General features: G+C 53.3%; 1 protein-coding gene across 1 annotated transcript in view; it reads left to right on the top strand.

Moving 5' to 3' along the window:
• CPSF1 (cleavage and polyadenylation specific factor 1) overlaps nucleotides 1-19443 on the top strand; it is a 37849-nt gene extending 18406 nt beyond the window's left edge. Inside the window, exons 14-38 of the mRNA XM_066624963.1 lie at nucleotides 10-104; nucleotides 320-394; nucleotides 636-716; nucleotides 1059-1154; nucleotides 4006-4116; nucleotides 4540-4681; nucleotides 5811-5989; nucleotides 6742-6878; nucleotides 7238-7412; nucleotides 7486-7692; nucleotides 9903-9992; nucleotides 10142-10285; nucleotides 10434-10586; nucleotides 10737-10853; nucleotides 11050-11140; nucleotides 11387-11471; nucleotides 12992-13133; nucleotides 15250-15402; nucleotides 16124-16300; nucleotides 16398-16464; nucleotides 17082-17129; nucleotides 17433-17588; nucleotides 17986-18115; nucleotides 18772-18910; nucleotides 19249-19443. Coding sequence (XP_066481060.1) covers nucleotides 10-104; nucleotides 320-394; nucleotides 636-716; nucleotides 1059-1154; nucleotides 4006-4116; nucleotides 4540-4681; nucleotides 5811-5989; nucleotides 6742-6878; nucleotides 7238-7412; nucleotides 7486-7692; nucleotides 9903-9992; nucleotides 10142-10285; nucleotides 10434-10586; nucleotides 10737-10853; nucleotides 11050-11140; nucleotides 11387-11471; nucleotides 12992-13133; nucleotides 15250-15402; nucleotides 16124-16300; nucleotides 16398-16464; nucleotides 17082-17129; nucleotides 17433-17588; nucleotides 17986-18115; nucleotides 18772-18910; nucleotides 19249-19296 — 3038 coding nt within the window. The 3' untranslated portion in view covers nucleotides 19297-19443. The remainder of the gene's footprint in view (nucleotides 1-9; nucleotides 105-319; nucleotides 395-635; nucleotides 717-1058; nucleotides 1155-4005; nucleotides 4117-4539; nucleotides 4682-5810; nucleotides 5990-6741; nucleotides 6879-7237; nucleotides 7413-7485; nucleotides 7693-9902; nucleotides 9993-10141; nucleotides 10286-10433; nucleotides 10587-10736; nucleotides 10854-11049; nucleotides 11141-11386; nucleotides 11472-12991; nucleotides 13134-15249; nucleotides 15403-16123; nucleotides 16301-16397; nucleotides 16465-17081; nucleotides 17130-17432; nucleotides 17589-17985; nucleotides 18116-18771; nucleotides 18911-19248) is intronic.
• Nucleotides 19444-19697: the final 254 nt, after the last annotated feature.

The raw sequence follows: 19697 nt of genomic DNA on the forward strand, positions 1-19697 counted from the left end.
TCTGTGTAGGGGGCAAGTCGGCACCGCAGGACGAGGTGGATGAGATTGAGGTCTATGGAAGCGAAGCCCAGTCGGGAACCCAGCTGGCCACCTACTCTTTTGAGGTATTGTTTTGGCTGCTGCTTTTGGGTTGCTCTCTGGGGTCAGGTGGTCTCCTGTGGCAGCCTTTTATCCCCAGGTTTTTCCCTCAAGGAGAGCAGGGCAAGAGAATGGAAAGCTCAGCTGTGTGGATTTGGTGCCTGGACGTCTTTCCCTTTCCTCTGCTCAGCTCAGTAATCCGTGTGTGTGCGTGATGACTCTACTCTCTTTGTCCTGGCAGGTCTGTGACAGTATTCTGAACATCGGGCCCTGTGCCAACGCGGCCATGGGAGAGCCTGCCTTCCTCTCAGAGGAGGTGCGTACCATGCTTTGACCTTGTCGCTTGCTGACTTCCCCCTTCCTTGCCGCATCAGGGAGGGTGGAGTTGAGGTTTGGGGGGGTTCCTTGGGTTTGGACATTTGATCCTTTTGAGAGACTGTGGTGGCACTTCCAAAGGGTTTTCCATGGAAACAGAGTCCTTTCCTTGCAGGTGCCAGGAGCGAGCTGGCCTCAGACCAAACGATCTCTTGACAGTGGCTGTTTGTGTTTCTCTGCAGTTCCAGAACAGCCCTGAGCCAGACCTGGAAATCGTGGTATGCTCAGGCTACGGCAAGAATGGTGCCCTCTCCGTTCTGCAGGTGAGTGAGCATACTGGGGCAGGGGTTGAGTGCATGCAGGATCGCCCTGTATGAAGAGCTGTGCCAGTGAGAAGAGCCTGGTGCAAGTCAGGGACCGGGGCCACAGGAGCCGTGCGGCCTAGGCTTACCAGGGTTGCCTCAGAGATCGTTGGAGAGCAGCCTGTAAACACCTAGGAACAAGGGGGGGCTGGCAAGTTGTCAGCCTTGGAGTGGCTACCCTTTCAGTTGCATTTCTGCATTGCATCCTTATTTTCTACCCAACTCATACTTCTTTGGAACTCCGTCTGATGAAGATCTGTCCTGTGCAGTGACAGAGCCCCAAATTTTCCCTCTTTCCACCAGAAAAGCATCCGCCCGCAAGTGGTGACAACCTTTGAACTCCCTGGCTGCTACGACATGTGGACAGTGATCTCCCCTCAGAAGAGTGAAGAGGCTGCCGTATGTATGGCCTCCGTTCTGAGGGACCCTGAGAGGAAAGGGAATCATTCTGGGGTGGGGGCTGCCTGCTGGCTGGCCACCTCCAATCTTGACGGGGAGAGGGGAGCTGTACTGTATTTCCCTTTCCTGCTTGCTGTCTGAGGTGCTCAGGATGGTACACATCGCTCTGTCCCACACCATCGCTCTGTCCCACACACTACAACCTTGTAGTCTAGCCCAGAGGCTTCAAACAGAAGGCCTGGGGGCTGAATGCAGCCCCCAGAAGCTTTTTATCCGGCCCTCAGGCTCTCAGCTGCTGAGCAGTGCTGAGGTGTTACTGCTGAAAGGGCAGCCCACATGAAAACTGGGCTTTCCCGTATCTTGAAATATAATTGAGATTTGCAAATTTTCTCTTCTGTCATTTGCAGTTAATGAGCTTCTATATGAGAACAAGGTGCTGATTTCTGACCATCAGCGCTTAATGATGTCACTTTCTGCTTAATGACATCACTTCTGGCCCTCAGCAGGCTCCCTGAATGCTAACTTCGGCCCTCTATATGAAATGAGTTTGACACCTCTGGTCTAGCCCAGGGGTGTCAAACATAAGACCCGGGGGCCGGATGCGGCCTGTGGAAGCTTTTTATCTGGCCCTCAGGCACTGAGCAGTGCTGAGATGTTACTGCTGAAAGAGTAGCCCACATGAAAATTGGGCTCTCACATATCTTGAAATACATCAAGGTTTGAAGTATTTTGTCATTTGCAGTTAATAAGTTCCTAAGTGAGAAAAAAGTGCTTATTTTTGGGTATGACCTGTTTAATGACATCACTTCTGGCCCTCAGCAGGCATCAGGAATGCTATTCGGCCCTTTGTATGAAATGCGTTTGACACCCCTGGTCTAGGCCAAGATCGTCTTGAGAGTTGTGTGTAACTGAATGGAGCTCCCCACTTCTTGTCAAACCCACCCAGCCATGCTGGTTCTTGGCTCTCTCTACTTGAAGACAGAGCGCATGGTGAGGAGGCAAATTGATGGCATCTGGCCTGGATGCTTTTAAAAGGGGATTGGACAAGTTTCTGGAGGAAACATCCATTATGGGTTACAAGCCACGATGTGTATGTGCAACCTCCTGGTTTTAGAAATGGGTTAAGTCAGAATGCCAGATGTAGGGGAGGGCACCAGGATGAGGTCTCTTGTTATCTGGTGTGCTCCCTGGGGCATTTGGTGGGCCGCTGTGAGATACAGGAAGCTGGACTAAATGGGCCTATGGCCTGATCCTGTGGGGCTGTTCTTATGTTCTTAAATTGCCATTGGCAACTCCAGCCTAGACCTGTGTTAGCTCAGAACCTCCTGCATGGAGGACTCTTTTGGGGCCCAGATGGGGCTGCAGGTTGTCGGCAAGTGAGGGCAGGTATCTCACTGAAGATCTTCAAGCAAAGGCTCAGTAGGCACCTGCCAGAGATGCTATAGAAGGATTACCTTCTACAGGCAGAGGGGTAGACTAGATTGCCTTGTGAGTACCTTCCAACTCGGGGATTCTGTTGGATCCCTGCAGTTGGTTGGAAAGCAGGTTGGAAAGGGCAGAAGGTCATGTGCCTTAGATTTATGCTTGGCTTGTCCAGTCATCAGAAGAGCCTGGCTGCTGGATCAGACCAGTGAGGGTCTGTCTAGTCCAGCACCCTGATTCCCATAGTGGCCAGCTCAGTACTTCCTGAAGATCCCTAAGTTGGGCATGCAGGTCTCCATTACCCTGTCTTGTCTGCTCCCCAACAACTGGCATGCCAGAAAGATATTGACGCTGAACCTGGAAGTTCAGTTTGGCCACCGTGACCAGTGGCCATTGATGTGCTTTGCAGCTGCTCCCTCCTCCGGCTTCGTGAATGTGTCTGGTCTTCTTTGCAAGCCTCCTGAGCCGCAGTCCTAGCTCTTGGCTGATGCATAGGCCTCCATAGTTCCTGCCAGGTGCAGGGACTGATGCTGCATATTCCTGTTTTTGTCTGTGTCCGCAGTGGGCTATCGGGCCTGACCAAGCGCCAATCTCACTTGTCGGATTGCCAGAGTTCCATGCTCTCTGATGAGAAGGGCTCACAGCAGGCCATTTATCTCATTGTTCATCCTTTTGTGCATGAAGCATGAAAAAGGCAGGGACATTTTTCACCATGTGTCTCATCCTCTGACTCTCTTGCAAATGAGGCAGGACCCCACCTTCTTCCTTTGGTCTTATAGCAAGATTGAAGGACAGGAGGCAGAGATCTGGTCTATGCTAAAACTTTCTGCAAAGGATTACTTTGGGGAGAGGACTGTTTGGCTCTTGCTTTCTTTGCAAGAGAGAGAAAAACATTGCCTTTTCAGTGAGATTGGAAGGCTGGAAGGTGACGTGTGGTCTCATCTATTTTTCAGGCAACTTTGGATTGCTCAAAGATGTTAGGGGGAAAAGGCCTCCTTATTTGCTTGTTGGCTTTGCTTTTCCTTTCAACCCTGTAGCTGACAGAAAAAGTCCGTCAGACTCTCTTTGCAGGAAGTTTTAGAGAAAACCAGAGCTACCTCTTGCACTTCTATCTTACTAGAAGGCTGTAATTGAGAGAAGACTTAGTGGGAATTTTTTTTAATGAGTTTGGATATGTCTGAATAATAAAAAAGAGCAGGTGTTTATCTCTTCATCTTCTTTGTAATTGCTAAAGTACAGGCAAAAAGGAGGAAGTCTTGGAGAAGAGGCTCCTCAAGGCTGGAGGTTGGTTTGGCTAGGAAGAACCTGTGCCTTGACCACACAAGGTCCCAAGTAACTTCTATGCAAGGCTGCAGCCATAGAGTGCCTTCAGACCTGGATTCCTGGAAAGGTGAAGGATCTGTGCACTGACAGTGTCTTCTCTCAGCAGGATGAAGATGCAAAAGGGGAAAATGCAGAGAAAGAGTCGACTCCCCCAGAGCCCGAGGATGATGGGAAACGGCACGGGTTCCTCATCTTGAGCCGCGAGGATTCCACCATGGTGCGTGTTGGAAGATCCCCGGCTCAGCCCATGGGGTGATCTGAGATATGCTGTGGGCCTTGGCAGCGTGTGGAATGGGGGGGGGGATTTCCAGTCCAGAGTGACTTATGGGGAGGAGCTGGACTGGAGAATTTGCAACCCAAGCCAAAGGGATGGGGTCAGAGGTACAAAGCCTGAGCAGTTCGCTGCTGCTTCTCTCTCGCCTTGAAGGGCCAAGCTGGCATTACTGTGGGGTGGCCATTAGCAGTCAACGGAGTGTTTTATCAGGGAAAAGTTGTCCATTTTTTCTGAGCAATCCCTGGTTCTGTACTCACACCTTTCTCACAGGCGTAGTTCTAGTCAAGGAACACGGGTGCCAGAGTGTCTCGGCTCCCACCTTTTGTGCAGCCCTCCCTCCACCCACCTCTATTTTGCTTCTCCCAGATCTTGCAGACTGGCCAGGAAATCATGGAGCTGGACACAAGTGGCTTTGCCACCCAGGGGCCCACCGTGTATGCTGGGAACATTGGAGAGAATCGTTACATTGTCCAGGTGTCTCCCCTGGGAATTCGCTTGCTGGAAGGAGGTGGGTGGACTCTCTGGTTTAGCCTTTAAAGGCAGCCGATGGGGGAAGGGAGGAGATGGCATCCTTTTGGTAATACCAGGGCTCTAGCCAGCCTTTCTTGTTAGGTCCCTATCTTCAGATACCTGAATGGAAAATCAGCAGGGCCAGTCCAGCCCCAACCCCCAGGGTCTGAACTAGCAAGGCAAAGCACTGTCCATCCCACACCCTTGGCATGGAAGGGGTGCCACATTCTCCTAGTCGCCACAGTACGTAAGAACGTAAGAGCAGCCCCGGTGGATCAGGCCAAAGGATCTGCAGTTTCCTCCTCTGCCTTTTGAGAAGCCACAAAGCAGGATGAGCAACAGTGGTGACTACTAGCACACCAGTGGGCAAGGAGGGTCTCTGGGGATGGAAGTGTGGCATCTCCCACCAAACCACCAGCCCTGGCCTGAATCCAGCCTGGATGCTTGTCATAGCAGCTTGTCATAGTGGCGCAGGGCTGATCTCACCCCCTGGCCATTTTCTGCAGCCCTCCAAATTCCAGAGAAAATCGGAGTGGGGGTTGTTCTTGATTTTCATGGGTAGTCCTATGAAATTTTGGGGGGTCTTGGTGGAGGTGGTGAAAATCTGTTCAGAAACCCCCAGTGGATAAAAAAAAATCAGTGGATACCAAATCAATGGAAAAATAACTTTAAAGATCCACTTGCAGGTTTATTCCTCTCTTGGGGTTTTACTCCCCTCTCGCTTGGGTAGGAGGTGAGTGTGAACATGGAAAATCCACCTTGGGCCAGAGTGAGCAGAGCCTGAAGGTCAGATGAGTGGAGTTTGGAACACTTCTGTACTGTTTGGGGGAGCACCAGCTGGCATAGAGACAAAGTGACCATTTCTCCTGTTCTGAAAACAAACTCCCATTCTTCAAGCAGAAGCCGTCACATCACAAATTCAAAATCCCCCTCCCTACATACAGTCATAGCTAGAACTGCTGTAGGTGGGGTCTGGTCTCACCCTGAATAGCGCGTGACATTCTGGGTCTGTTGGTGTCATGGGCTTGTGTGGGCAGGAACAACACATAACTTCTTGTCGCATAGCCTGCTGCTCTCCTGACCTGAGGCTCTCTCTGCATCTGAGCTGTCTTTGGTCTACCTTGCAGTGAACCAGCTGCACTTCATCCCTGTGGATCTGGGCTCACCCATTGTGCACTGTGCTGTGGCGGACCCCTACGTGGTGATCATGAGCTCAGAGGGCCAGGTCACAATGTTTGTGTTGAAGAGTGACACTTACGGGGGCCGGACACACCGCCTCACCTTGCAGAAGCCCCAGTTGCACCATGTGAGTAGTGACTTTGAGCGTAGCAGGCAGGAGGCGTGTTCAGCCCTGTTCAGCAGGAATACTGGCTGCTCATTCTCAGGGCTGTCCCCTCTCTTGTGTTGTGCAAACTCCAAATCTGGTCTTTGGTGCAGATGTTTGTCTCTCAAGCCCATCCATTTACCCATCTGTCCACCCACCCATCCATGACAAAGAGGCTTTTGGCCCGTGTGATGGATGGCTGGGAGTGGCTCAACCTGCAGTTCTGAGAGAGAGTGCAGAACTGGGAGAGTGGGGCTCTGCAGGGACTTTTACATCAGACTTAGTAAAATACCTGCAGATGTGCTTGGTTGGCTGTTTTTCTGTAGACTTTGGATGCATTTTGATGTTTTTGCGCAGTGTCTTCATCTCTTAAGCTGTTCTTTCTTGGGCATGGGGTTGGGGGTCTGATGGGATTGAGTCAGTGTTTGAATTATGGGAGCTGGGTGGGGGGAGCCCCTTCCTGAAACCCACCAGCCCTGTCCCTCCAGTGTAACCATATCAGGCCCTTCCCTACCCGCTGGTTGTCTGTTGTGAAGATTCTCCTGAGACCTTTGAAAACGGGGGTTGAAGTTCCCGGGGCTCCCCTGTGATTTGTGAACTGGGTGGGGTGAGGTTTTATTCTTAGGAAGAGTGCCGGTTCTTCTTGGGATGCTGAATTCTGGGCCTGCTTGAGATGTTTCTGCCCTGGTTGCTGCCTCTCTGCCTGAGCCTTGCTCTGTTGTCACTCCATCCAGCAGTCAAAGGTGATTGCGCTGTGCGTGTACCGGGACGTCAGCGGGATGTTCACCACTGAGAGTCCCTCCTCCAGCTCCCGAGATGAGCTCTCCTTGAGGAGCCAGTCGGAAACTGAGACCCCCATTCAGGACATCAGGTAGGGTCAGGAGCACCAGGAGGATCCCCATATCTGAGGTGCAAGTGTGGTGATGGGGGGGGCCGTTCGAGCTGCAGCTCTCGCTGTAGTCGATGTTGGGTAAGTGGGCAAACTCCCTGACAGTGAGCAAAGCAGCAGAATCTACCAGCACCATCAGCAGTGCTGCTCTGCCGTCCACCTCTCTGGGCCTCCATGCTGCTCAGCTCTGAAATGACATCTGTCTGGGACTAGATATGAACAGGGAATTAAGAAGAGGAAGACCTTGAGGTCTGTGTAAGAGCTCCACTGTGAGAAGTCTGGGGCATATGACACTGGGGATGGGAGAGTCATGGTCTTCTCCTGCCCTTCTTTTCGTGCAGTAATACCGTAGACGATGAGGAGGAAATGCTCTATGGGGACTCGGGCTCACTGTTTAGCCCTAGCAAGGAGGAGCCGCGGCGCAGCAGCCTGCCCTCAGCAGACAAGGAGCCCCACCTGTATAAGGAGGAGCCCACGCACTGGTGTGTGCTGGTGCGGGAGAATGGAGCCATGGAGGTGAGGCCTACACATTGCCTTGGGGAGCAAGCAGCCCTGCTGACCTGCGCTGATGGCCACTTTTTCTCTGCAGATCTACCAGCTGCCTGATTGGCGCCTGGTCTTCCTGGTGAAGAATTTTCCCATGGGGCAGCGAGTACTGGTGGACAGCTCCTTTGGGCAGCCTGCTAGCCAGGGCGAGGCCAGGAAGGAAGAGGTGATCCGTCAGACCGAGATGCCTCTGGTCAAGGAGGTGCTGCTGGTGGCCCTAGGAAATCGACAGAGCCGGCCCTACTTGCTGGTGAGTGCCAGGGCGGCTTAGTGTCTGAGAACTGTAGGCATAGAATATAATAATAATAATAATAATAAACAACTTTATTTGTATCCCGCCCTTCTCCCTGAAAGGGACCCAGGGCGGCTTACAACATGTAAAAACAATTTTAAAAAGCATGATTTAACACAGATAAAAACATATTAAAAACACATTAACAGAGGCCATAAAAACAGTAGTCAGAATAAAGTCAGAATAAAAAGAGCATAAAACAGCAAATCATAGAGGAATCCAGCCTGTCAAAAAGAAACTAAATGTATAAAAGTGTTAAAAAGGCCATGGAATCAGAAGGCTTGTTTAAAGAGCAGGGTCTTCAGGCTCGCCGAAAAAGCTCAAGAGAGGGAGCCATTCTCAAGAAGGGAGTTCCACAATGTTGGTGCCACTACTGAGAAGGCCCTATTTCTTGCCGCCGCCCCACGAACCTCCTTGGGCGGTGGCACTTGTAAAATGGCCTTTTCTGATGACCTGAGAGGACGAGCCAGATTGTACGGGAGTAGGCAATCTCTAAGATAGCCTGGCCTATCTTATAGGGCTTTAAAGGTCAAAACCAGCACCTTGAATTGGGCCCGGAAACGAATGGGCAGCCAATGTAGTCCCCGGAGAAGCGGACTGACTGAGTCAAACCGCCTAGCTCCAGTGACCACACGGGCCGCCGCATTCTGCACTAATTGCAGTTTCCAAACCGTCTTCGGGCAGCCCCACATAAAGCGCATTACAATAATCTAACCTCGATGTCACTGTAGCATGGATCACCGTGGCCAGGTCTGCACGATCCAAGTACGGACGCAGCTGGCGCACCCGCCGAAGCTGAGCAAAGGCCCCCCTAGCCACAGCCGCCACCTGGGAATCCAGGAGCAGCTGCAAGTCCAGGTGGACCCCCAAGCTGCGGACCTGCTCCTTCAGAGGGAGTGCAATCCCATTCAGCGCAAGCCGATTGTCCAGCACCTGCATTGAGGATTTCCGAACCAGGAGAGCCTCTGTCTTATCCGAATTTAATTTCAGCTTGTTAGCCCCCATCCAGATCCTCACTGCCTCCAGACAGTGCTCCAGGCCCTCAGCCGCCACCCTGGAGTCTGGAGGAAAAGAGAGATGGAGCTGGGTGTCATCGGCATATTGATGGCACCCCACTCCAAACCCCCGGATGACATAAGAACATAAGAACAGCCCCACTGGATCAGGCCATAGGCCCATCTAGTCCAGCTTCCTGTATCTCACAGCGGCCCACCAAATGCCCCAGGGAGCACACCAGATAACAAGAGACCTCATCCTGGTGCTCTCCCCTACATCTGGCATTCTGACTTAACCCATTCCTAAAATCAGGAGGTTGCGCATACACATCATGGCTTGTACCCCATAATGGATTTTTCCTCCAGAAACTCGTCCAATCCCCTTTTAAAGGCGTCTAGGCTCTCTCCCAGCGGTTTCATGTAGATGTTAAATAGCATGGGGGATAGAATTGAACCCTGCAGCGCCCCGCACCTCAAAGGCCAGGGTGTCGAACAGGACATTAAAGGACTGTTAGCATTGCTAGAGGTCAGGAACACTGGAGCAGGCAACCACTAAACTAGATGTGTGTCTGCTGGCTTTTGATCTAACCCATAAGGTGTGGAGAAGCCTGCTGCATGGAGACCTTGTGGCCCTTCTGTGGCTGGGAGGGGGAGGCTCTTGGTGAAGACCATGGCCAGTCATTCACTTGCTGACCTTGTTTCCCCTCTCTCTGCTCTCTCAGTGTTGTGAGAAGAGCCAAGAGAGACATTCCCAGTGTTTCAATCCCATCCCCCCGCCCCTGCAGCAGGACGAGGACTTTTATAGTGGGGAAGAGCCAGTCTCCTAGGGAATCTTGATCATATTGCCTTTCCTAGCAGCTGCAGTTCACCTGAGACCCGCATTGCTGCTCGCTGAGCTTCTAGTGAGAGTTTTCTGTGAGGGGAGGGGGAAGAGTGAGGTGCTGGTGGGGTTCCAGTGCTAGAGTTGGGGAGTAAGCGCCAGGGAGTCGAATTGCCCTTTGCCTGCCTTCTGGGTGGGGATTCTCCTCTTCCCCCACAACACCAGTTTGGGGGCAGGGTGTTGGGTACCTCTCATTTTGCTCCCGCAACCAGCTGTGGCCCCATTGGCCTGCAAGGGCTAGAGACCTACAGGAACGGAGTGAAACTTGATGCATGTCCCCATCCCGCCGGCAGGTCCATGTTGACCAAGAGCTGCTGATCTATGAGGCCTTCAACCATGACTCCCAGCTGGGTCAGAGCAACCTCAAAGTGCGGTTCAAGAAGGTAAGAGGAGTTGGGCCTTCTCTGGGTAGTGGGGTGCCTTAGGCCTTCCTTGCAGGCAGCTCAAAGAAGATGGTCCTTCGTCTCCGTCCCCACCAGCCCTCCTCCCCTTTATGCCTGCTGCTTTTTCTCACCCTTGGCCTTCCCACCAGGTCCCTCATAACATTAACTTTCGGGAGAAGAAGCCCAGGCCATCCAAGAAGAAGCCAGAAGGCGTGGGCGGAGAGGAGTCTGGGGCTGCCCGGGGGCGGGTTGCCCGTTTCCGCTATTTTGAAGACAGCTACGGTTACTCAGGGGTGAGTCTTTTTGGGGTTGATGGACAGGAACAGCAGCAAGAAGGGTCATCTTGTGGACAAGGAGTGGGCTGGGAGAAGCCCGTTTAGGGGGCGGGGGCTGTGCTGGTCTCTGCCTTGGAAAATGCACCTGCTCTTTCTGTTTTCCCAGGTGTTCATCTGTGGCCCCTCACCACACTGGCTGCTGGTGACATCTCGGGGGGCCCTGCGCTTGCACCCCATGACCATAGATGGTCCCATTGAGTCCTTTGCCCCCTTCCACAATGTCAACTGCCCCAAGGGTTTCCTCTACTTCAATCGGCAGGTATGGCTCCCCCCATGCCGCTTGGAATGTCTCATCTCCTCAATGCTTTTTCTTTTATGTGGTGCCTCCTCACTGATTCTGAGGCAGCTCACAAAGTGCTTCAGCAGGAGGAGGATATGAACAGGACCTTGTTGCTGTTCTGGGCCATAGGGGGAGCTGCGCATCAGCGTCTTGCCTGCCTACCTATCATACGATGCACCGTGGCCTGTCCGGAAGATTCCGCTGCGTTGCACTGCACATTACGTGGCCTACCATGTTGAGTCCAAGGTATGGTGCGTTTCTGTCCCATGGGCTTTGGGCCTGATCCAGGATTCTGCTTTTGTGCTCAGATGTTTGCTGACATGGTCTCAGAGGCATGAGTTGTGGAGCAGGACATACTTGGGAGTGGGTAGGTCTGTTTGACATGACCCTCTGCTTGGCCTGTGTCGCCTGCTTGCCTGAATGGACTTGCTTCTCTTGGCAGGTCTATGCCGTGGCCACCAGCATTAACAACTCCTGCACCCGGATACCTCGCATGACAGGAGAGGAGAAGGAATTTGAGACCATCGAGCGAGGTGGGTGTGCTTGTGGGTAGAAAGCCCAGTGGCCTGCTGGAGGTTTTGTCCAATTTGTCGAAGCACAAGAGCTGCTCCGTTCAGATTCTGACCCAGGAACGAGTCTTTGGCTTGACTCTTGTGCTGAGCGTGTCATGAGGTTGCCTCATGAGGGTGAGGCAGCTCTGAGGTGCTCTGGGCTCCCTCCCTTCAGTGGCTGGTGCTGGTGACGCAGATCCTCACCTGTTTCCTTCTTTCCCCCTCCAGATGAGCGCTACCTCCACCCTCTGCAGGAGTCCTTTTCCATTCAGCTGATTTCTCCAGTTAGCTGGGAAACGATCCCAAATACCAGGTGAGAAGCAAAAGGAAGGGGCTTAGTTGGCTCCTTTGGGAGCTTGTGTATCTGTCGGGGGGGGAGGGGGAAGAGGGTGGTTCCTGCTCTGGCGAGAGGTCTGCTGGGTTGAATGGAGGTCAGGCATGTCCAGGACTCTGAGCTGTTTCTCACAGTGGCTCACTAGATGCCTTCCAGAAGTGTACTAGCAGGACCCCAAAGCCCAACCCCTCCACCCCATTCAGAGGTCCCCTGCCCTGAATGATTGCAGCCACCTTCCACTGAGCCAGGGCGTCAGCTCCCCAGGGCTCCCAGCAGCCCTGCTGGGATTGCCTGCAAGTGAGACCCAGTCCCAACAGAGGTTCCATTGAGCTCACTCTCCTAGTGAAGAACATAAACAGAGCCCTGCTAGCTCAGACCAGAGGCCCGGCTTCTCCAGCAGCCTCACACTGGCCAGCCAGAAGCACAGTAGCCTCTTCAGCAGTTTGGCTGCACTGCTTCTGAACACGGAGGATCCACTGAAGTGTCATGGCTAACGGCCATCAATAGAGCTCATCTTCTTCACTCGAAAGCCATCTCAGAAGGCTGCCATTGCTAGCATGACTGGCTCACCCAGCAGGTTTAGAAGAATTCTCCTAAGAATATTAAAAAAGAAGCTTAAAAGGAAAAAAATTAACCCATGGAACGTCTTGCTGCGTGTTGCGGTGATGACTCCTGACCTGAATGCTTTGAAAAGGGATTGGATAGATTAATGGAGGCAAAATCCATTGCAGTTTTCAAGTTGTGCTGACTGTGTGCAACCTCTGGGTTTAGAGAGAGCCTCTCTTCGAATGCCAGCTGCAAGGGAGTGGCAACAGAAAGCAGGCATCTTGCTGTCTTGAGCACTCCAGGAGGCCCGATGAGAAGGGCCCTCAGCCGGATTCATTCAGGCCCTTCTTAGGTCCTTATGACATCACTTCAGGACAGGTGGTCATAAAAAAGGAAATGTTGTATTTGCATCAGCACCATACTTGGATGGCAGTGAGGGGAGAGGTCCTCCTTGCTTCCTATCTAACTGGAAGGGGGGTGAGGGATAGCCTAGCAATTGTCATCCCAAACAGAGCATTACTGGAGGAGTGAGAAGGAAAGGCCTCCCATCCCATCCCATCCCATCTGGCTGGCTCACTAGCTGCTCTGGCCCCTCGGGTGCTGGCTGCTTGTGCAGGGCTTTTGCTCCTTTCTCCGTGCTCAGCAGCTATCACCGTATTTTGTGGCAGTGAATTACTGAGAGAAGTGGCCGAGTCCCTGGGAAGCCAGGGGCAGGACTGGAGTGTTTGGTGTACATCAGAAGTGGCAGAACTCTGGAGGGCTGCTGACAGAGTTGTCGGTTTTGAACTGGGTGGAACACTGACTGAGCTCGGGGCAGGGCTGGTTTTCAGCCGGAGCCCGGGGTGTGTACTGAAGAAGAGCTTCCTTCCCCCAGGAACCTGCAGGCAGGAAGGCAACTGGGCTGGGCAGGGCACCTCTCAGGCTCTCCCCCTCCTCATCCCTCTCACCTGCAGGATCGACCTGGAGGAGTGGGAGCACGTGACCTGCATGAAGACCGTCGCCCTCAAGAGCGAGGAGACGGTGTCGGGCCTCAAGGGCTATATCGCTGTCGGGACGTGCCTCATGCAGGGGGAGGAGGTGACCTGCCGGGGCCGGGTAAGTCGCGCAGCAGGGTGCTTGAGCAAGAGGCGGTCCTGCTGCCATTCTCTACAGCTCCTCGGCCCACCCTCGCCGTCTTTGAGTGCCTCGCCCCGCAAAGCACCAGTCCATTACAGTCCTAGTCCTTGCAAGCTCCCCACCCCCAGCCAGGCGTGCAGCTGCAGCAGGGGCAATTTCCCTGCCCTGAAAAAGAGGTGTTTTTGCAGCAGCCGATCCGTGCAGAGTGTTCTGATATCCCATGCTCAGGGACGAGAGGCAGGCAGGTCTGGTGTGATTTCTGCCCTCGGCCTCCAAGGGAGGTGGCAGAGAACACACTGTCTCCAAACATCCTGCCTCTGAGACGTTGGGTGTCTGGTGTCTCCCCCACCCCAGTCCTCTGTACCTTGGCTCAGTGGGAAGAGGCACCTTGTGAACAGTGGCTGTCTTGTATGTAGCAGGGAGAGGATGACAGCAGTGCATCCTCTGATTGGTTTCTAGTCAGTTAGTCCCTTTGTGGCAAATGTCATTTATTTTGGTGTGTAAACTCACTGGTGATCTTTAGTGCTGAAAAGTGGCATGTAAATCTTTGAAGCAACTACAGTCTGTCCTTCCGGTTGTTGTCCTCTGTGCTATTTCCTGTCGCTCCCCCTTGCCCTCTTTGGAGAGGAGGCCTCTAGCGAGGCCTGGACTCAGGAGGCTGTGGTAGTGCAGAGCGCCAGAAGCTGGGCAACCGCACTCCCACCTGCCCCTCATCCATTCCTCTTGGCAAGGGGAGCCTCAAAAGAACAAATGCCTTCCCAGTGTTGGCTGTTAAAATGGGTCTGGAAAATCGAGCTGGGGAAAAATATATATAGTGGAAATAGAATAGATGCCAAAGAGAGCAACCAAAAGGATGACTGGGCTGGGGCACCTCCCTTACGAAGAAAGGCTACAGCATTTGGGGCTCTTCGGTCTAGGGAAAAAAGCGCCTGAGGTGCCCTGAGACATGACTGAGACATACAACAGTATGCAGAGGATGGATTAGAGTGGATAGAGAGATGCTGTTTTCCCTCACACAACAGAACCAGGGGACATGGTTGGATGTTGGGAGAGTTAGGACAAAAGAAAGTATTTCTTTACCCAGTATGTAATTAATCTGTGGAACTCGTTGCCACAAGATGTGGTAATGGCATCTGGCCTAGATGCCTTTAAAAGGGGATTAGACAAATTTCTGGAGGAAAAGTCCATCACAAGTTACAAGCCATGATGTGTATGTGCAACCTCCTGATTTTAGAAATGGGCTATGTCAGAATGCCAGATGCAAGGGAGGGCACCAGGATGAGGTCTCTTGTTATCTGGTGTGCTCCCTGGGGCATTTGGTGGGCCATTGCGAGTTACAGGAAGCTGGACGAGATGGGCCTTTGGCCTGATCTGGCGGGGCTCTTATGGGTTCTGGGGGTCCTCTGAAGCTTCCCTTCACCTTCATATGCTGTGGCCTGGCCTTGCCTATGTTCCAGACCCAGACCCCTTTGGCCAGAAGCCGCCTCATCTCTTGCACGAAGACTACAGGCTTCATGGCTCGAGGGTGGAAGTTGCACCGTTTCAACTGTGAATAGGCAGCCTGCCCATTAGAAGTTGGTCCATCATATCATACTGGAAGGATTCCGTAACACCTGCTCACTGGGCAAAGAGGCACCTTTCAAAGTGGTGTCCTCCTTATATTGAGCAGGGGAGGAGGAGAGCAACTCTCCCTCTTCACCCCAGAATGTCGCCTTTTCCAGTGCTGGTGACTCTTCTGCATCTTATTCCAGATTGTGAGATCTTTGGGGATAGGGAACCATTGATTGATTGATTGTGTGAACCACTCTGTGAACTACTTTTTGTTGAAAAATTGTATAAAAGTATTCCTAATATTAGTGAGTCATCCTGGCATGTTCCTCTTGTATGGCAAAGTTACTGCTGCTAAACATGGTTGTATTTTGTAGACCAGTGGTGTTCCATGTGCGGCTATCTCAAACACAGAAGTGACCAGCTTCCTGGCCTAGAGGCCGTCCAATCTGCAACAGAGAGGAAGGGCGGGTGGGATTTCTTATCTTGCCATAAAATGGAGCAACAGGGGTGACACCTGCCCTCGCTGTGCTGCTCATCTTTGTAGATCCTGATCATGGACATCATTGAGGTGGTCCCAGAGCCCGGCCAGCCACTCACCAAGAACAAATTCAAGGTGTTGTATGAGAAGGAGCAGAAGGGCCCTGTCACTGCCCTCTGCCACTGCAATGGCTACCTGGTGTCAGCCATTGGCCAGAAGGTGAGCAGGACGTCTCTCAGGCCCCAGTGTGGCTGTGTGGGGTGTGCCATTCCTCAGAGGACTTCCTCAAGGTCTCGTAATGTGGCTCCATCGCTCCTAAAGAGCATCCTGTGGGCCATCCAGTTGCAGTCAGGGTGGACTCCTTTTGACGCATATGGATGGTGCGCTGCTTCTGATCCACTCTGCTGACTGTGACTGTCACAATATGGAGCAAATCTGGAATATTCTGGTGTGCTTGGGGTGTGGATGTGAGGATGCTTGACAGACATGACACAAGAACAGCCCAGGCTGGAGAGAGACAGGCTGGTGGTGACAAATTCCAGACTCCAGCTCTAGAGAAGGTGCAGGCAAATGGGAACTGAGACTGGCTGGAGGGAGTGCCTGTTGAAAGAGCTGAGCACTGCACTGGAGAGAAACAAAGATGGGGAAGAGGTTCAGGATTGACAAGTGGGTTGTGGCGCAGGAGAGCTCGGCAGGTAAGGGGAGCATCTGCGGCTTAGAGCTGTTGCGTAAATGGACCTTGTGCTGGAGGGGAGGGAGGTCTCTTAGTGACTAGTCAGGGTGGTGAGGCTGTCTCCAGGGCTTGAGAAGGTGACCCAAAGGTAGGGGTGGGGAAGGAAACCATGCCTTGCTTTTGTGGGTCAAGGTGGGAAGAACCTCACAGGGACGAGCCTGGCACCCCCATGGCCCACATATGACCGCCTGGGTGTCCCTGCTACAGATCTTCCTGTGGAGCCTGAAGGACAACGACCTGACCGGCATGGCTTTCATTGACACCCAGCTCTACATCCACCAGATGATCAGCGTCAAGAACTTCATCCTCGCAGCGGATGTGATGAAGAGCATCTCGCTGCTGCGCTACCAGGAGGAAAGCAAGACGCTGTCCCTCGTTAGCCGGGTATGGAGTGAGTGGGGTGGTGGTGCTGCCAACGTGTCGGGAGGGTGGGATGCCTGAGTCCTGCCTCCAGATCACTGACGCACCTCTGTTGCTCCAGGATGCCAAGCCCTTGGAAGTGTACAGCGTGGACTTCATGGTGGACAGTGCCCAGCTGGGATTCCTGGGTGTGTAGCACGAAAGTGATTTGGGAAGAGGCTGTGGATGATTCCAGGGAGGATTCCAGGACTGGTGTGTGACCTGGAAGGGGGCGGGGCAGAAGACTCAGTCTGAGCTTCCGAAGATTGTCCAGGTGCTGAACTGCAGATTCCAGGCTTGGACCACATGGTGCCCAACATGTTCCACGTAGCTCCGCTTCTGCGTGTCCAGTCGCAGGGTGTGTCCCTTCCACTGCCTCGCTTCGTGGCTGGCCTTTTATCCCTAGCAGTGATAGGTGGTTTGAGCAGCCAGTCTTATGGTTCTGATTCTCCTGCTAATGATGTCCATAGAGAGCGTGGAAATTGTTGAGCTCCTGTATGATGCCTAAAGTGCAGAATGGTCCCCAGGAGAGCCCTGAATTAGATGAAAGCAGTCAGAGGCTGTTAAGTGTTCAGCTCACATGTCCCCCACTCCCAGGAACCGACAGGGAAGCTGAGCCTGAGGAGATTCAGATTGTGAGCAAGAGTTAATTGATCAGCACAGCACTGAGAGCCCAGTTCTATCCAACTTCAGCTTTGGGGGCAGCTCTTGCAGGGCTGTGCTTGTGCCCAAATTTGGGGTTGACGGTTGCTGCTCTCTGTTGCAGTGTCTGACAGGGATCGGAACCTTCTCGTCTACATGTATCTGCCGGAAGGTGAGAGCGAAGCTGACAACTGTTGGGAGGACTTGATGGGGCAGCTTTGGTTTGGTTCCCGTCATTCCTTTGGAAAGATTTGGGTCAGTCCTCTCCATCCTTAGTGCAGCCTGCTGGTTCCACTTTCTCGTGAACTGAGAGAATCAGCAAATTACGGCCTGGATATGGGCAGGCATCCTCATGAACACTGCCCGAAGGCAGTGTTGTCAGGAGTCACTTGGATGTGGTGGGGTTCTGCGATGTCCCCCTGCTCCAAGCAGCTCCTGATCACATCCCCGGCCCTTCTGCCTCCTTTCTCTCCAGCAAAGGAAAGTTTTGGCGGGATGCGTCTTCTCCGCAGAGCTGATTTCCACGTTGGTGCCCACGTCAATGCCTTTTGGAGGACCCCGTGCCGAGGAGCCACGGAAGGGCCCACCAAGAAGTCCATTCCGTGGGAGAACAAGCACATCACCTGGTTTGGTGTGTTGGGGCTGCACAGCACAGCAAGCCACAGGGTGACCCCAGAAACTGCTGCTCTCAGTAGTGCTGAATTGGGCTGGCAGCTGCCACATGCCAGTTTCAGTGCCAGATTTTGAATTTTGGTGCAGGAACCAGAATCCCAGAGGAAAGGTCCGGTATTAGTAGTTGAAGGCAGCCTCATGTTGGTGCCATGGAAATGAAAAGGATTTTGAATACCCACCACTGTGGCATCTAAAGCCTGAACTTCCAGATTTTGTGCTTATGTAGATGAATTGGGGGGGGGGGCAAGAATATGGTGCCCCAACTAGGCTTCTGGTGCTGCTGCAGCCAGCATGAGTCTTGGTTGTGGGCAGACCAGGCGAAGCAGACTCAGAAGGGACTGCGTTTCTCTCTCCAGCCACTCTGGACGGAGGGATTGGGCTGCTCCTGCCCATGCAAGAGAAGACCTACCGACGCCTGCTGATGCTGCAGAATGCCCTCACCACCATGCTTCCCCACCACGCTGGTCTCAACCCTCGTGCCTTCAGGTACTCGTCTGAGCCTCCTCCAGCCTGCTTGCCGGCCCCCTGGGTGCTGCTTGTGGAACAAACCTGGGCCCTGATCTTGGGGGAGGGGCTGTTGGGTGTGAATGGAGACCCACCCACCCGAATGCAGGGGGGTTGATAGCCCTGTCGCTGGACCAAGGGTTCTTCCTGATTCCTGGAAAAATACAGTGACTGTGAAGGCTAACAGAGGCCTGTCCAAGAGGGAACAGAGCAGTCCCAAGCGGGCGAGGGTGTAAGTGTGAGAGTTCAGTCATTTCCATTGCCTGGGCAAGCGGCGCCTGCGAGTGGCGGAACACCCAGTGCAGCTTGGCTGGTCAGCAGCCCAAGTGCCTGAGCTGCTCTGGCGGGGCTGCATCATCCCTTAAAGGGGGGGTGGGCTGCTCAGAACGTCAGGTTGCTTTGGATTGGGCAGGGTTCCCATCTCAGTGGAAGTCAAGGATCCCTTTTCCCCTGCCTTGGGGGAAAAAGCGGGATTCAGTGCAGGTGACATGAGAAACCAGCCGGGCCTTGGAAACGTTCAGGGGAGAGGTCTGGACCTTGATCCCAGCAGGGCTTTGCTGGACCTACTTTGCTGGATAGATCACTCGTCTTGACTCGTGTGTGTGCACACAAAACGAGTGCTTCCCCTTTCCTGCCAGGATGCTGCACATGGACCGGCGCATCTTGCAAAACGCTGTTCGCAACATCCTGGATGGGGAGCTGCTCAACCGCTACCTCTACCTGAGCACCATGGAGCGCAGTGAGCTGGCCAAGAAGATTGGCACTACACCAGACATAGTGAGTGGGAGGCGAGTGGGTGGAGTTGAGTAGTTCCCTTCCTGCAATGGGGGGCTCCGGGCCTGCAGAGGTTTCTGGTGTTCCTGCTTCCGTTGGGCCTGGCAGGCTGTCTGAGTCAGGGCCAGCTGGTGTAGTGGTTCATGCTGCAACTGAAGCACTTGGGGCGAGCAAGCAGGAAAGGACTGGACTGGACAGTGCCCCCCCCCAAGTGAGTCTGGCCAATTTTTGATGCTCCAGGAGGTGAGGGGAAGCCTTCTGGCCCCTCCCCCAAGAGGCAAACCTGCAATCTTTGCAGCCTGTCTGGGCACTCACATCTCTTGTCTTTCTTGTCCCTTCAGATTCTAGAAGACTTGCTGGAGATTGATCGCGTCACTGCTCATTTCTAGAGGGTTCTCCCACTGACCTCCCATCGTCTGAGGGGTGGCCCAGTCCCCTCGCTCTGTTGTAAAGTGTTTCTGGCTGGGCTGCTTGTCTGTTATCAATGTGTTTTTGTACAAAGCTGGTAAAGATTTGTAAAGAAACAGTCAAACTGACCAGGGCTGAGCTGACTCCTTGTGGAGCTGGGCAGAAGTGTCCTGGGGCTAGACAGTTGTGGTGGGGAACGGCTCGGGCTCTGAGGAGGGGTGGGGTTGTTGGCCTGTAGGGTGCCACCTGCGACCTTTGTTCAGTCTTTTCTTCTTTGGGATTCACTTATTTCCCTGCACTAAGTTTGGGTGCTTGCTTACCTTGGGAAAGGGTGCTCCTGGAGGCTTCGTGCCTCCCTCTGAGCAAGGAAATACTGCAGTTG

The sequence above is a fragment of the Tiliqua scincoides genome, chromosome 4 (genome assembly GCF_035046505.1).
Source record: "Tiliqua scincoides isolate rTilSci1 chromosome 4, rTilSci1.hap2, whole genome shotgun sequence".
NCBI lineage: Eukaryota > Metazoa > Chordata > Lepidosauria > Squamata > Scincidae > Tiliqua > Tiliqua scincoides.